Here is a 15,935-nt window from a genome sequence, read left to right as displayed (position 1 = left end):
GGGCATGTAGCTCTAAACTCCCCTGATGCAGACAAAAACAGTGGCCCACCCTATTCCTTCCCTCCCTCACCCTGTCATCCGGCCCCCTCCCTCACTAGCCGTGCAGTACATCCAGAACCCTGCTTCCCACAACCAGGAGGAACGGGCCAGGCTCATATTGTTGCCTGCTACATCAGGGGGACTGTGGCCAAGATGAGAGATGGCAACCGTATCTTCTGAATTAAATCTGGGATGTGGACACGGTGCATATTTATAACAGGTTGTGAGGTGAGAACCCGTTGGGAGATGGCTAGTATGTTGCAAAGCAGCAATTCCATGTGTTTCAGTAAATTGGCAATTTCTGTTGCCAATAAAGTTGCAAAACCCTCTATAACCTACTAAAAAGGTGTGGCCCTTTCCAGGACTGGGCTTCATCCTCATTGTGAAGGGACAAGGTTGCAGACAGCTCAGAAGAGATATATTCACTATACACTAGAAGTAGGTGTGCAGAAAATAGATGCATTTAAAATAGCAAATGACTGCTTCCTGCTGTGACAGGATAAAGGCCATTTCACCATTATGTTTCAAATGTGTACACCTATGATTCTTTTAAATGTATGGCGAAATAGGTAAAGTGTGGATTTGACACCCACCCACACTAACATGTTTATTATACTTAATTCAGCTATTTGGGGAAACACTTTTTATTGCAGAAAACGAAAGGCTGGTCTTGTGTCACCCAGTTTACATTATTTCAACTTCAGAATCCAAAATGCTGTGTCTCAGTAATATCTTCCAAAACTTCGGGAAATGGAGGTTGCAAAAATGAAAGACTTTGCTAGATTGATTGCTTCTTATACAGCAACTCTATTCTAATAATGATGGGAAAACTTGAACTGGTTTTGTGGGCTACCTGCCAATGTTTCTATCGAGAGAGTAAAGCAAGGTTGTATTTTAACACCTGTTGTTTAAACTTTGCACAAACGATACAGTTCAGGAGCTTTCTTCTCTCTCCCCCCCCCCATTGGTGATCAAAAAATCCCAGTGCTTCTTTTAGCAGCTGATATAGCTCATTATCTCAAGTATGGCAAGGCTACTTTCCAAATTTGGAAACTTTAATCAATTATAGTAAGGCCAAAGTGATGCACAGTTTGCCAAAAGGCAGAGGCAGCATAAATGTTTCTTGGTCATATAATCAAACATTATTAAATTAAAATTTTAGGGCTTTTTTGGGGGGGGGAGAATTACAGCATACCCATTTTCACACAACTAAAAGTTTCATCTGCCATTCATTGGGGGCTATAAAGTCACTTTATTTCAGCAAGGGTCATTGTTTGCTACAACCAAGTTTTTGTTAATAAAATGGTATCTCATCCGGGCAGCAAAATTTGCTGGGCAGATAAATTTGATATAATTCCCATTGGTTTTGTGCATATTGTGGTCTCATATAGTCTACTTGGTGCATTACCTAGAAGTAGCTCTTCCTTCTGTAAAAGGACACATAAATAATTCATCCTAAACTAGGTGGAGGGGGGGGCGACTTCCAGTAGTATCATGTCAATGCCTATTTTAAAAATACAATTTTTAGATCTGCAGCATTAAGAAGGCTGGGCATAATTTGGGAACTGTTTTATGCTATTTAAATTCTCTTGTAAAATAATCTCAGGATGTGTCTGCTCACAAGATCTATGAAGAAGATGCCCAAATAGATTGTGAATACATGAAGAATTCAAAGTCTGCAGTTTTATATGCCTCTTGCAGATACCATCTTTTACATGATGTTAAAGGCAGGCACTTATTGTAATGACACCTACCCTTTGCAACTTTCTGTATTAGACAAGAACCATCTCGGTTGTCTTTTTGGAATACATTCAAGGCTTTCCTTTTTAAACAAGACTTTAAAGGGGAGATTATTATCTTAGTCTGTATCCATACTGGATTTGAAATGGTTTTTATATTTTGCTTTGGGATGTTTCATAAATGAAAAGAAATTGCGGGGGGGGGGGGATGTACTCACTTCACATTTCAAACAATGGCCAAGTAATATCTGACTGGCATTTAAAAAAAGCCAAAACCAAAAACACAAAAAAACAGGCGAAGAATAATATTTGTGTATGCACACCAGGTTGACGATATCACTGTATTTTGTATTGCTGTTTCTGTAACTCACATAACAAAACATAGGGATAGGGTTTTTGTTTCCCTTTTTAGTTTCCTAGAAGGTAAATCAGATTATTTTAGAACTAAATATGTTGCTGTAAACATGCCGATTACCTGTAAGGGTAGCTCTATTAAGAAGCAGCAAGAAAACCGGGAGCCATCTTTCTAATTCAAAACAGTGATTGATTTTGTTTTCAACGCTTTGGCAAACAAGTGACATTTGCAACATTAGCTTTAGTGATCTGAATTTTGAAATTTTGGGTTGCTTTGTTTACATGTATCATGTATGGGATTTAGATTGTAAAGGGGCATTGGCTATAAAAACACAATGGCTTGGCATTGCAATATAGAATACCACGTAGCTCAAAGCCTCAGCTGTGAACATTCCATAAAAGCTTTCCACTTTCTCCCTAGAGCAGCTTCCAAGTGTGCTTGGGGGATGAAGGAGAAAACCACAAGAACCCAGGCCGGCCTCACCCAGACTTGGCAAAGCTGGCCGAGCTTTCTTCTGCCCCGCCTGCCAAGTCACTCCAGTTTCTGATGCTTTGCATTCTTCTCCTCCGACACGTTGCCACCCCAATTGTCTCACCGCTCATCCAACATTCCATTATTTCGGCATCACACACTGGGCTTCCCTTTGTCCTGATGATTAAGTAGCAGAAGACCAGTAAGTGGAAGCAGGTGACTGAACACTTGGCTGTTTGTTTTTGGCCTAGCTGACATTCTGAAGGCTGGATGTTTAAAAATAGATGCGAAGATGCTGAGTTTGCTGAAGATTCATGCCAAAGTCACATGAGACTCCTGCCAGAGACAGCAGATCTTCCCCAAGTACCAAATTTACAAAATATAAATAGTCAGTATTTGGCTCTACCCCCAGGGTGACATTTGAGCAGCAGCTGAAGGCTTATCCTAACAGCACACTCTCTGTGATTAGCGATGTCTGAAAACAAAGTTCTTTAGGACTATCTCCTATTGTTGGGCTTGAATATGCCTAGGACTGAGACATCGAAGCTGACACCACTGGGAGGCCAAACTCTCAAAATCATCTCAGGACAACATGACAAAATACTAGAAGGGTTCTGACCTGGCGGAAAATGGCAGATTTGCTTATTAAATATATCAATATCAAGGCCATGGAAGCTGCATCTCAAGTATCCAAGGGAAATGGCCAATTGTATTATGGAATTCAAGAATGACTCAGAAAATTCACAGATGATAATAATAATAATCACATGTTAAGCACGTTAATCTAAGGTAGTACAGAAGACTGTTCTGGTTAACTAGGGCTCCTTTAGGAGCTGTAAGGATAAATGTGAGCATTTCAGCTTATTTCTTATTTAGCAGGTTTGACCCAAGCAAGAAGCAGGGCTAGATGCCAGAGAGAGAAAGTAGCAAAAGGAGAGAAGATCTGTTGTAGATAGTTCTTTACTAAAACTATTTCCTGGCTTATGATTATACGGAGAACATTGCAGGAGTCATAAGATGTGAAACTCATTGGGTTGAAGAAAAACCAGTGCACCTTTCAAGTCTCCTCTATTTTTGTTTCTCCCTCCTTTCCTTCCTTGAGCAGCTATTTAGATCTTAGCCACCTTGGTCAAAGTCCAAAACTCTGTCCCTTACACTGGCTCTTCAATTCACAAGGTCCAAAGTAGAAAGAATAAAAGAATCATTGTCTAATTTTTAGTACTTCTTTTGAAGCAGAGAATAAAACACTACTGCAGGTCAGATGTTAGTTGTTTCTAGAACATAGTGGTTTACAACTGTTATCACTAACAGCAATCACATAAATCTGAGCAATATTGGGATATGACTGTCCTTCAGGTCAACAACTGCACTTCATGGCTGGCCAGTGATTTGACTTAGAGACACGTGTAGCAAAATGATTTCCACTCTGCAACACTGTTCCTTCATAAAATAATGAAGTCAAAAAGGAATAGTGGTTATGTCACGATGCTGAAGAGCTCAAAATAACAGCTTGAGTAGTCATTGAGTTAAAAGTTTTATTCATTCAACATCTCACATTACAAATATTTAAAAATTATATGCATACTGGTATAAATAGTCATTTGCAAACTATTTAATAACATTAATTTTCCACTAGCACTTCAACAAATGAACTCTCTTAAAAAAGAAACTTGTGTTATAACTTAGAGTAGAACATACAAAAATATGAACTTAATGTGAAAATGACTTTAATAAAAAATGAATTACCCTTATTTAAAATGCTATAATAAATACTACAACCTCCCCATACACAGTAAAAACTATATGGAAATTCAGCCAAGTAGTACAAGTAACTGACATACTTAAATAACTTTTCCTTCTGATAATATGAGCATTACATCGGGGGGAAACATATTAGGGATTAGTAAAAACTAGACACCCACTTGCTAAAAGTTTCACTTCCAAAAAATATAACAAAAGAATCTGATGAAAATTATAAAAACTAATTATACTTTAAATTTTAAAAATATAAAAAATAAAACAGTTGAATACAATATTGTCCCAATTCTTACAATGCTATCAATCACAGTAGCTTTAAAATAAGATAATAAAATAAAGCAAATGACCAAAACCTCTTTTATTCCTTTTTTTAAAAAATAATCTCAAATTTACATTAGTAGAAAGATTGATTTCTGATTCTTTTCTTTAGAAACACCAGCAAGAAAGAGGATTTACTAGAACAGTAGAAAATGACATTTTTAAATGTCTGCAATTAAAAACAAAGAATTACACTGCAAAGATCTTCCAGAAGTCTGAAATAAGTATTGCACATAACTTGAAGTTAACTTGCCACAATTCATCACATTCAAGTTTTAAATCACCTTTTAAAACAGAAGGCTTTAACTCTTCAAGAAACAAAAAAGGGGTGAATTATCAAGTCTTTCCAACAGCATCCTTATAAAACACTAAAGTCATTCACTGCAAGTTTTAGATTTGCTTTCTGCAGAGGTCTGTGTATGGAGAAGTAGATACTATATACCAAAAAAGCACGGGGCAGTGGGGGTTCCTTTACATATAAAATAATCAGAAACACTTTATTTTACATTGCAAAAATAACCATGTAATTACTCTGTAACTACATTGTAAGTACATGGCCAGTGCCATGCTTGTGAGAGAAAATGACATGCTTGTTTACACCCCTTTAAATAAAGTGATACCCTAAGATTTTAAAACTAATTACATGTTAGTTATGCTTGGAGTGACATGGCAACTCCACCCTCCCATGTAATCAGAAGGACATATTATATTAGCACTATCTAGAGTACAGAGTAATATAGATAATCATTTATGCCCTGTAAATTGAAGTGTAACCAAATAATCTGTAAACACGCTTTTCACACAATCACCACAAGTGAATATTAGTAGAATAACATTTTTCTTTTAATATTAGTCATGCATACTAACATTACATGCCCACCACTGGGCAGGCTTGGGTTTATTTCCTTACATATGATTTAAAAGAGCAGACACATCTCTGCAAACACCTAACATCAATTTGTTAAGATTAAAAATGGCTAAACATTCACCAAAAAACATCTGCATTTGTGTATTACTTTTAAAAACCTATTAAGAAGCGGTAGACAATTTGGGATGTTACTTTTAAACTTCTACTCTATGCTTATGCATTAAATTTCAAGGGTCTAAAGACAAACTCTCTCATTTGTCACTTTCATGCTTTTTAAAAATTTCTTTTTAAGTCTCAACTTTACATATAAGTATTTTTTTTTTAAATTATATGTACACCAAATACCTGGTGCTGGGCTAAAGATGTTTAAGCAACATGCTTTCTTTTCTCTGCAAATTCTAAAATAGCATTGCCAGTGCACAACATCCATAATTCAAAATGTATGCAGAGCACTGAAATGTATAAAAAGCAGAATATAAGAAAATAAAATTTATTAAAATTATTTATATTAAAAAATGAAGTATATGAAGATCTCTCAGTAATAAAAGTACAAAAAGCTACTCTTTGCAATATGAAAAATTGAGGTATTGCATAAAGAGATATCCCGTCAGTGAAAAGTGTGCCTAAAAATGTTCACTGTTGGAAAAACAAGATATACAAAAGTAGTGCATAACAAATATACATTATGTGCATGACAAAATAAGTTAGCTACAAAAACACTGTACCGAAATTCAGCAGGTCATGTACAAAGGGAAAAAATTATTATTCAAAGCTACTTCTCAAACAGTGTTATTTCTTGTAATGGTAACCCATCTCACCTGTTCACTGGGTAGGATCGGCACAATAAGACACCCCAAGCCACCTACAAGCATTTAAAAAAATTAAAACGAATATTCCAACTATAATTATGTACTTCAGAGAAAAAGGTCCCTGACAGTCTACAAAAGAGCACTCTCCATTTGCATTTACTGTTGTCAATATTTGCAGGGATTTCATTAAAAGCAGCTCCCTTTCTCTACTTGACGAGTAGACAGCAAATGTCTCCATTTTGACCTTTGGAAAATAACAAGGTATGTTTTATGTGTTGAAAATCAAAACTGCTTCTCAAAGATAATTGGGGAGGGGGAAGGAAAGGGGAGGGAGAGGGCTTACAGAAGAGATTTGCTTTTTTTTGTCTGTAGCTGTGCTAAGGCAAGTCTTTGGTTTAAGAGTCTATGGTGGTACCATGCCAGTTCAGATTGCCAATGGACTGGGTTGTTTTGCACACTGCTACAAAATCATTTCTTAAGAACTGAACTCATTCACTCCTATCAATTTTCTCAGCTTTACAGAGCTCGAGTGACTATATCAAACTAACCAACACCATCCTGTGCTTTAGCTTTAACATCTACTGTGTTCTCACTTATATGGTTCAAACAACCCATGCATTTCTCAGCAAGTTGGTACATTAGAGCCCTGGAATTCTTTATTTTCTGTGCTAAGTTCCAAAAAGAATTATTTATTGAGATTTTCTTACTTGCTCTCTGCTGAAAGACAAGCATATTCTTCTTTACCAATATGCAATGCATATTCATTCAACCAACAGTGCATAACATCCCTGGAAACAGACTTCACTTTGTCCCTCTTATGCTTTTGATGATCCAATTTCATTCAGAGATTAAAACACATTTACGTCCCAGAGTAAGCCCAGTAAGTAGCCAAATTTTGATTTGTGTGGTTAGAATGAATTACTAGTGTCTTAGAGGCAGGCGGGGGAGGTGGGAATCAAAATCATAATCTTGAGGTATATCTTTAGGTTCTTGTATTTCACGTCAAAATGGAGAGCAAAGGCTGGCCCCTGATTAACATTAGTAAATTAGGATATAGAGTTCTATATAACCATCAAAAATAAAATCTATACATTTGTTCTTCAGGAGAGGACATGCCAGTTCACTAGTTGTCATTACTTTAGCTTTGGTAGGATTTCTAGGGCTGTATTCTGATAATGAAGTTTCTTCTTTAAAAATAATAATAATAATAATATAACAACAACAACAACAACAACATCAAAGAATAAGTGCACTCCCCACCCACCCCCAGTAGTAAACTGACCCAGGATTTACATTCAGGAACTTTTAAAATGTGATTGCTTGGATGAAGAACACAGATCTAAGCTCTGCCTACTCAATTAGTAAAAGTTTGAATGTGGTGGGAAGTCGGAGGCACGGTGAGAAACACGTACTGTGCTAAAAAAATAGCTTCGGAACCCTTAAATAAAACATTTAACTTAATGCTGCTTTAAACCTTGCTCATGCATTTTTGTTGCTTTAAACATGCTCTTTCCTGTTACTAGGTTAACGGCTAACTGTTTCCATTGCTATAAAATCATAGGCGGCAAGAAAACAGGCTTCCCAGAGGTTTGGGCAGGGAAGGGGAGAAGGAAGGGTGGGTTGGACAAAGTGTCAGAATAGATTCATAGTGTTCCTATCTCATGATTACTTTTCATAAAAGTATTCTATTGATTTTGTTATTAGCAATAATTTAATTAAAAAACAAAATACTCTATTGTTTCATTTCTCTTCTCTTAATATTGTTCTCTCTTCCTTCAAGAAAAGATAGCAGGAAAGCAGTGTCCCCCTGGGTAACTAAAAGTAAGAGAACCTGGTTTCCATGCACTGTGTTATCCATATGAATAGCAGTTCCCAATACAGTTTAATGACAAGATTCTACAAAATACCTATATGATTATAGGTCATTCTTTTTTTACACTATTGTTAAGTTACAGACTACAACAGTAGGACATGCTATCTTGAATAAGAGAGAAGAGGAAGGGAGGGCATGGGAATCAGGATAACAGAAGAGTGCACTTATTTTGAGGCCTGCATATGAACACGCTGCAGGAATCACTTAATTCCAGCGGAATGAAATATGTCTCGGGCGATCTCCTCCCTCTTTCACCAGGGGCTTGTGGAATTCCCTGCCAGCGCGTGAATGGATAGCAGCCCAGCAATATTCACAGTAATACTGCAGACAGGTAACGTTAGCACAGAAAAATGGAGCGAATTTTCCACCACAACGGGCCCCCTGACATTCATCACACAGCTGATCATCCAAGACATATGGCTTAACTTCCACCTGTGTTAAAAGAAGGAGAGAGAAAGTTTACACTGCTAGAGTGTCTTCTGTGTCGATTACTGCAATCTAACTGTTAATACAGATGCCTCAATGAATATTCCACTGTGCCTTAAGAAAACCTCAATTGGAGCAGAGCAAGGATCCAACTAGCCGGGCATCCTGTTGCCAGCAATGGATAGCCAGATACCTCCAAGAAACCTACAAACAGGGCAGGAAAGCTATAGCTTTCCCTTGTTATATGTCCACCAGTAATTTGGTTTTCATAAGTTGTTTATTAAGGTTATTTTATTACTGTTATTAAAATGTGTATATTGTCCTATACCTGTAGGTCTCTGAATGTGGAGTGTGACACATTGGTCAGAGTTCTTGAGTAGATCCTCAGACAGATGTTTTCAAATTCCCACTGAGGCATAAAGCTTACTGAATAATTGTGCACAAGTCACCTTCTTTGAGTCTAACCTAGCTCACAGAGATGCTGTGAGGATAAAATTGAGGGTGCGAGAGAGGAAGTATATATGCTGCCCTGAGATCCTTGGAGGAAGAGCAGGATGAAAATACAACTGCTACTGCTGCTATTATTATTATTAATAAAAAATATTTTACTAATTGATGCTTAAAGTTATCTATCAATTTGCCAAACCCTCTTTTAAAGCAATCCAGGCTAGTAGTCACCACCATATCTTTGGCAGCATGCTAAGAGACACCATGCAAACCTACAGATGTTTTTGTCCCAATAATTCTTAGGATGCTTGCACATGTTAAGAATTTGTTTTGTTTTATACAAGACACACCATTAAGTAAGTGATGTGTAAGGCAGTAATTTGGCAAGGGAGAAAGAAAAGGGTATTTTGATTGTGCTGAAATGTTTGGTCAAAGTATCATATTGGGGGAGTTCTGTGTTACTGGTTAAAAAAGTATTTGTTCCTAACTGGCAGCATGTCAAGTCAATTTTGAACATGTGAAAGTATTTTTTAATTAAAGTTACTGAGGTGCCCCATAAGAACAAGAGATTGAGGAGTTTTGCTGAAATAAAACCATCTAATATTTGCTTAAGCCTCACCACTGGGTAGAGACCATGGAAACAACACAAGAACGGATATCTGTGATTGGATCTCTTCAGGATTGTTGGTTTTATTTTAAAAGGCCTGATTTGGATCTGGAATACTGCACAGGGAGAGAAGGCTTTAATTCTCCCCACCCCCACCCCCATGCCATTTTCTTAATAGTTATGGGGTGGGGTGGGGGAGCAATTTTGATTATTTGCCATGCAGAGCAAAACATACAGTAACCATATGTCAGGTTGATGATAGTATTAGGGGGACAATCTGAAGCAGGAAAAGGATGGAAATTGGTCTTACCATGAATTTCTGTTTGAAGAGTGGACTGGCAGACATTCGGTTAACAGGATAATTCCTCCAGTTAACGAATATCCACCAGTCCACTCATGCAAATATGGAGTCGAAGAGATGCTTTAAAAAAAATCCTCCCACCGCTGCCTGATTCAGTTTCTTCCACCAACTAAATTTACTATTAAAAAGGGGTTCAGTCCAATCATGGATCTTGTGTCATCTTGTCTATTTGCACCATTTAAAGGATTTTAAAAATAATTGAATGTTGAACATCACTGTTTCCTAACCAATGTTAAGAAGCGTGAATAAACAACTCCTTATTTCATTGAATATGTTTTGGACAGAAATATATTTCAGAGGCTGTAGTGATATTTGCTTTAAATTGAGTTTTATAAAAACATGTGTATGTGTGTGTGAGGTTGAGAGAGCATTAATGTCAAAGTCTAGATTTTCACACAAAAAGAGAGGCACAACATGATCCAGATATCTTCACTGACTACAGTACACACTGATTGTCTGGATTTGCCAAACAAATGGGTGCCACTGTTATCACCAACTGTGGTAGCCCGTACTGAATGCGAGGGGGCTAAATTTAGATTTCCTCCCTCAGGGAAAAAAAACCTCTTAGCTGACTGGTGCTGTTAAAACTGACAGTGGCTGCATCGGAAGCTGTCTTGCAAATCTGGCTTGTTTGGAAGTCATTAGTCATAGTCCCTGCTTCACATGTAACAGGAAACCATGGTCTGTTTTTGCCACTCATGTGAGGAGTAGTACAAAATGACAGCAAAGGGCATATCCTAGTTTATTAAACTGGGATCTGATTGTGCAAAAGTGGCATGTTTGATTTGCATCTGTGGCTCCATTCCCCAAGGGGGAAGCGCACCCACAGATGCAGGTTCTGGACATGGAAATCCAGCAAGAGGGACGGCTTTTATGCAAAGGGGACTCAGTCTAGAAAGGATCTGCATATGCCTAAATCTGCTGGAGGACATGGACAGGAATGTTTTCATTTCCTGCTCAGATTTCAGGTACGTTTTGCTAGCAACAGTAAATCTAACCTGCATGCCATTACTGTGTATGAGAAATTGAAACATGACAGCTCTTCTAAACTCGGAGAAGGACCAGCCACCACAAATCAATATGCACAATTTGCTCAGTTGCTTTTCCTCCCTAAAACTCCAATCAAGGAAATCATGGTATTCAAATTGCTGAGTGACAGAGCTGGCTCACAAGATCTTACACCACAACAAAATACTGCCTGTTCCTTAATCCTAACTCTTTCTTCCCACCATGTGAATGACACAGCACAATGAAAATATCAGAAAATATCTGTCCGATATTAACTTGGAAATAACTGCAAGGGTGGCTGAGTTTTTATCAATAGTATCTCTCAGAGTGGTGAATTTAGCAGGAAGAAACTCCAACGAAAATTCTCATTATTACATATTTTTTACATGGCTGTTTATTTGTATATATTTTTAAATTTTATATGTGGATGTTTTATGATGGCCTATATTTGTAATGCCTAATAAAGGTTTGGCAAAGTAAGGAAGGATGACAACGAGCTACATACAGGGAAATATGGACATTTGTGGCAAAGCTATTTTTGCTTTTGTTGGCATGTGCTGTGAACATATGTTATTAAGAAGCTAGCACTAACATCAACATAAAATGATGATTGCATATTGTTGCTGTGTAACCTGCACGGAATTAAAACAGGACTTGGAGAGACTCAAACAAATTCTGTAGAAATGAATGCAAATAGTGCAGCAGTTTGCATTCTACTTTCATAAACCAAATGACCATTCTACTTCCAGCACATAGGCAGGGGTGAAAAAGAGGCCAACAGCAAAGCAAGTCATGCAGAGGTAACAGGATAACATTAGGAACACAGGCTTATGCTGTGCTACAGGAAATTTCTCTGAAGGGAACAACAGTTTTAGAAGGTGCCAGAAGGCATTAAAAGCCAATGTTAAACTAGATCCCCCCACCTCTGGATCTCTGGGATGATGGAGGGGCTTTGTGGTATAGCTTTTTTGTGTGTGGTATGGCTTTTTTATGCATGTATGCTAGGAATACAGGGAAGATAATATTTTCCATTTAATACAACATTTTCTCCTGCCACACACGGGCACTTATATGGAAATAAACCCATGAAAGAATGCTGAGTAATACACAGAATGTGCTCTAGCCCTTACCCGTTTATCTATCTCTCCATGTTGCAGCTGAACAAAGCGGGCACTGATAGCAGCTATGTAACTCTGTTGATTAGAAAATGCAACACGCCCAGCTCCTTTTGGGTACTTCAGCTCAGGATCTGTGTCAATTCCAGCATAGCAAACTCCTCCATACAGCCGGTCCATTATCATTGCAAGCTCCACTAAAATAAAGTAGTAACAAATGATTTACCCAGATATTTTATATACATACTTCTCTTTCTAGACCCTGGGCAAAAGCATGTTTATTTGTACTCTTGTATCTGGAAATAATTTGAGTGTCAGCAAAAGTTAAATTTAGCAAGCACTGGCATACTTCTACAATAGAAATAAGGACACAATGTTCTCTCACAGCAGTAAGGCAGCTTGGATAGAATCAACGAGCCACTGCACTTGTTTTTGCATACCATACCTGCCCGTAAGGGTCGTGGAACTCCTCCTACAAAAATGGTTTTCCGCGGATCTAGAGGCTGTGAGCCATCCATCACAAAGTCACTATCGCTAAGATTCCAAGGCCGGATTTGAACCTACAAGCAGAAGATGAGACTTTACCACTCACAATTCAAGTTGACAGTCAAATTATCCCACCACCACCCTGCCCTGCAGCACGCACATCATTAAGATGTTACAACAACAGTGTTTCCTGCATGTCCATGGGATTTTAGAGGCTACTTTCCTAGCAATCATTCTTATCTAGTCAAGCAATAACAAAGCCAGGTTTCACATATGGAATTTGTGAAGCAGGAGCACAATAGGCTACCAGGGTGGAGAGAGGGCACTCCTCAAGGAAGCAGCTTGCACAGTCCACACGTCTGTCTAAGAAAGATGAACCACCATGTCCTTTACTCAGATATGGCTCAGTCATCACAACAAACCTCTGTCCACACATTAAATTATTCAGAAGTGAAGGACTGAGGGGAGGGGGATGTACACAAGTGCATTACATGTGACAAATGGGTTAGTCCTCAGTGTTTCCCCTAGAACGGATAAAGAGCTACATCCAGCCAGTGGCCCATACTCCTGCCATGCAGACCAACAATTATAGGTGGGTGGGGCTGACCACCCATCAATCACCTGACATAATTATGGCAACTGTAAAGCATCTTGCTGTAACCACCAGCCAGCTGGTTGATAGTTATAGCAAGGCCCATTGAAGTCTATTTGCAGACATGTTTGGATTCATACTGAAGTGGGAGTTAGATCTCTGCTTGTGAGAAAACAGATTAAGAATAGGAGGGTCTCTTTGGGGATGGGGCTATGCTGGAGATCAGATATGAAACATGTGGGATTTGGCCCCAAATCAGGTTAGTAAAGACTAGCCAAGTTTGGCCTAATGCCTGCTATTCTATATTCTGGAATAATTATCTCGACACTAACCCAAAGAAAAGTGCACATTTATTGAAAAATAATGGTAGTATGTGCTCACGTAGATAGAAAGCATGTATTGCCAACCTATGCCTTGTGAAAATGTAGCACTTATGCACCCAATTTCTGTGTCCATCTTCTTCTAAATTACACATACCTGACAATTCCACTTACCGGTTTGTCTTTAATTGTGGGACTGGAAACACACAGATAGAGTTTTCCATCCTCTTCAATACATGCATCAATCAAAGCCTGCACAGAGCTTTCATCTTGGAACAGCAAAAATGCATATCCTATGTAGATAAAGAAACAGAGGCAAACACTGCAAAAATTCTGTGAGATTCAGAGCGTTGTAGTTATCTACTTAGGCTCCACATAACCAAGAAAAAGACCATAGAGATGAACAAATCCTTAGCCCATATTTAGGGAATATGAAGGTTTTTTTGGAGAAGCAGTTGGAAAAGCTCTGATCTAAACAAATTGCTTTTATTAATAAGAGTGGGAGCAGGCTACAAGAGCCAAAGCTTCCTACATTTCTTGGCCACAACTTCAATGGCAAACTCCCTATACAGTGTATGTTGTAACACATAAGCTTTTGTCATTCAAAGTGAAAGATTTAAGTAGAACAAGGAACAGGGGGTGAGGGGAGAGAAGTTAAAGCAAAGATGGAGAACCTATGGCTCTCTAGGAATGGTATTCAACTAAGTTTAATTCAAACTGGTCCTGTTAAAATAAATGGGCATAACTTAGTCAAGCTGATTAATTTCAGTGAATCTACTCTGAGTAAAATGTAGCTGAACACCCCCCCCCAGATGTTGGGCTACAGCTCCTATTATCCCTGACCACTGACTATGCTAACGGGGGGCTAATGACAGTTGGAGTCCAGTAACATTTGGAGGGCCACAGATTCCCCGTTTCTGGATTAAATAAACCAAGTAATATACTGAATAGGAGCAGAAATAAATAATCTTGAACTATGATTAAATAGAGCCCTCTTATCTATAGCCCAACTAAAGTATTCAAAGTACAACAGGGTCTTAGAGCAATAGCAGCAATGAAGAACAATTTCAAACAAACAAAAGGTACAGAGAATAATACTAAAAATAAATAAATAAATCCATACTCTGCAACCTTACTGTGCCCACATAGTAGGAAAATATTGTGTATCTTAGTGGATTGTGTTGGGCTTGAACAAAGAGAGCCAGGTTCAAATCCCAGCTCAGTTGTGAAGTTCAATAGGTGAAACAAGATGTCACCAGATCACAGTTAACCTGCGCTCTTCTGAGGAAGGACGGGACACAAAATGTTACATATAAAATACTAAGTGTTACCTTTAGGAGGAAAATAGGACTTGCTTTCAGCCTTGTGAGGCCAATCCACAATCAAAGGGCCAAAGCGGCGAAAGCTAGCGGTGATCTCATCTGCAGGTCAGAGGGAAAAGCAAGTATTAAAACACCACATCATACAGTGATTTCAGGTAAGTTGGTAATAACCCTTTGGTCTAGCCTACAAGTATTTTCTGTAATGCTAACAGAGAGCTGATGATATTTTTATTGTTTAAAGGGAAGGCTTGACAAGTCAAAACATATGTCTAATAATAAAGAAAACAGTTCAGATAGCTGTGTGTTTTAGATTACAAATAAAGATTTGCAGCAAGCCACTCAAAGGAGCGAAATCACTGAACCTAAACAGCTACCAGATCCTAGCTTCAGGCATTCTCCCACAGCTAGCGTGCAGAGTCTGAATCAGTGTGCTGAGCAGTCTGCTTTGCAAGCTGCTTTGCAAAAGGCTGGGAGAAAGGAATATCACACGATCTAGTCATGCCTGCTCACATCACATGCTTATGCCACATCTGTGCACATTATCTGAGCTTGACCTCCGACTAACTTCGGCAGGGCTTCTAGAAAGCAGTTATGTAATAGCCATAGAGACGAAGATGCAGACAGTATGCACAGAACACATTAACAGAAAGCAATTGCTGCAGCCATTTCAAAGCCTCCTTCCATTTCAAAATTCAGATCAGGTGACTTACATACTGGCTAATATTACACAAATCTAACTCCTGTACAGCTCATGCTAACAACAGCAGATAGAGAATTCTTAAAGTCAGTCTAATTTTAAAACAAACTCATAATTAAAGCTATTTAAAGGAAGAAAATTTAGTGTTTCTCTATAACACAGTATCTGAATAAATAAAATATATGTGATCTACCCACTTCCATTCATTTACTATTTTCCCTAAATCCCTCTCAAACTATCCTCTGGATTTCAACATGTGTCAGGATTTCTTTTCGTAAAAGCAAGTGATCTCTGACCCAGTCACAAGCCTCCCAGATACTTTCA

At 38.3% G+C, this 15,935-nt stretch overlaps 1 protein-coding gene across 4 annotated transcripts in view; it reads right to left on the bottom strand.

Annotated features, from left to right (window-relative positions):
* Positions 1–3,548: 3,548 nt before the first annotated feature.
* Positions 3,549–15,935, bottom strand: part of CPEB4 (cytoplasmic polyadenylation element binding protein 4) — a 53,396-nt gene continuing 41,009 nt past the window's right edge. For all 4 annotated transcript variants that reach the window (XM_082213485.1, XM_082213486.1, XM_082213487.1 and 1 more), the window contains 5 exons: positions 14,924–15,013; positions 13,767–13,885; positions 12,640–12,754; positions 12,210–12,391; positions 3,549–8,662 (listed from right to left, as the gene is read on the bottom strand). In XM_082213485.1, the coding sequence (XP_082069611.1) occupies positions 8,435–8,662; positions 12,210–12,391; positions 12,640–12,754; positions 13,767–13,885; positions 14,924–15,013 (734 nt within the window). In that variant the 3' untranslated portion in view covers positions 3,549–8,434. The remainder of the gene's footprint in view (positions 8,663–12,209; positions 12,392–12,639; positions 12,755–13,766; positions 13,886–14,923; positions 15,014–15,935) is intronic.

The sequence above is a fragment of the Podarcis vaucheri genome (genome assembly GCF_965113315.1).
Source record: "Podarcis vaucheri genome assembly, chromosome: 2".
In the NCBI taxonomy this organism is placed as follows: Eukaryota; Metazoa; Chordata; class Lepidosauria; order Squamata; family Lacertidae; genus Podarcis; species Podarcis vaucheri.
This window is presented reverse-complemented; position numbering and strand designations above follow the sequence as displayed.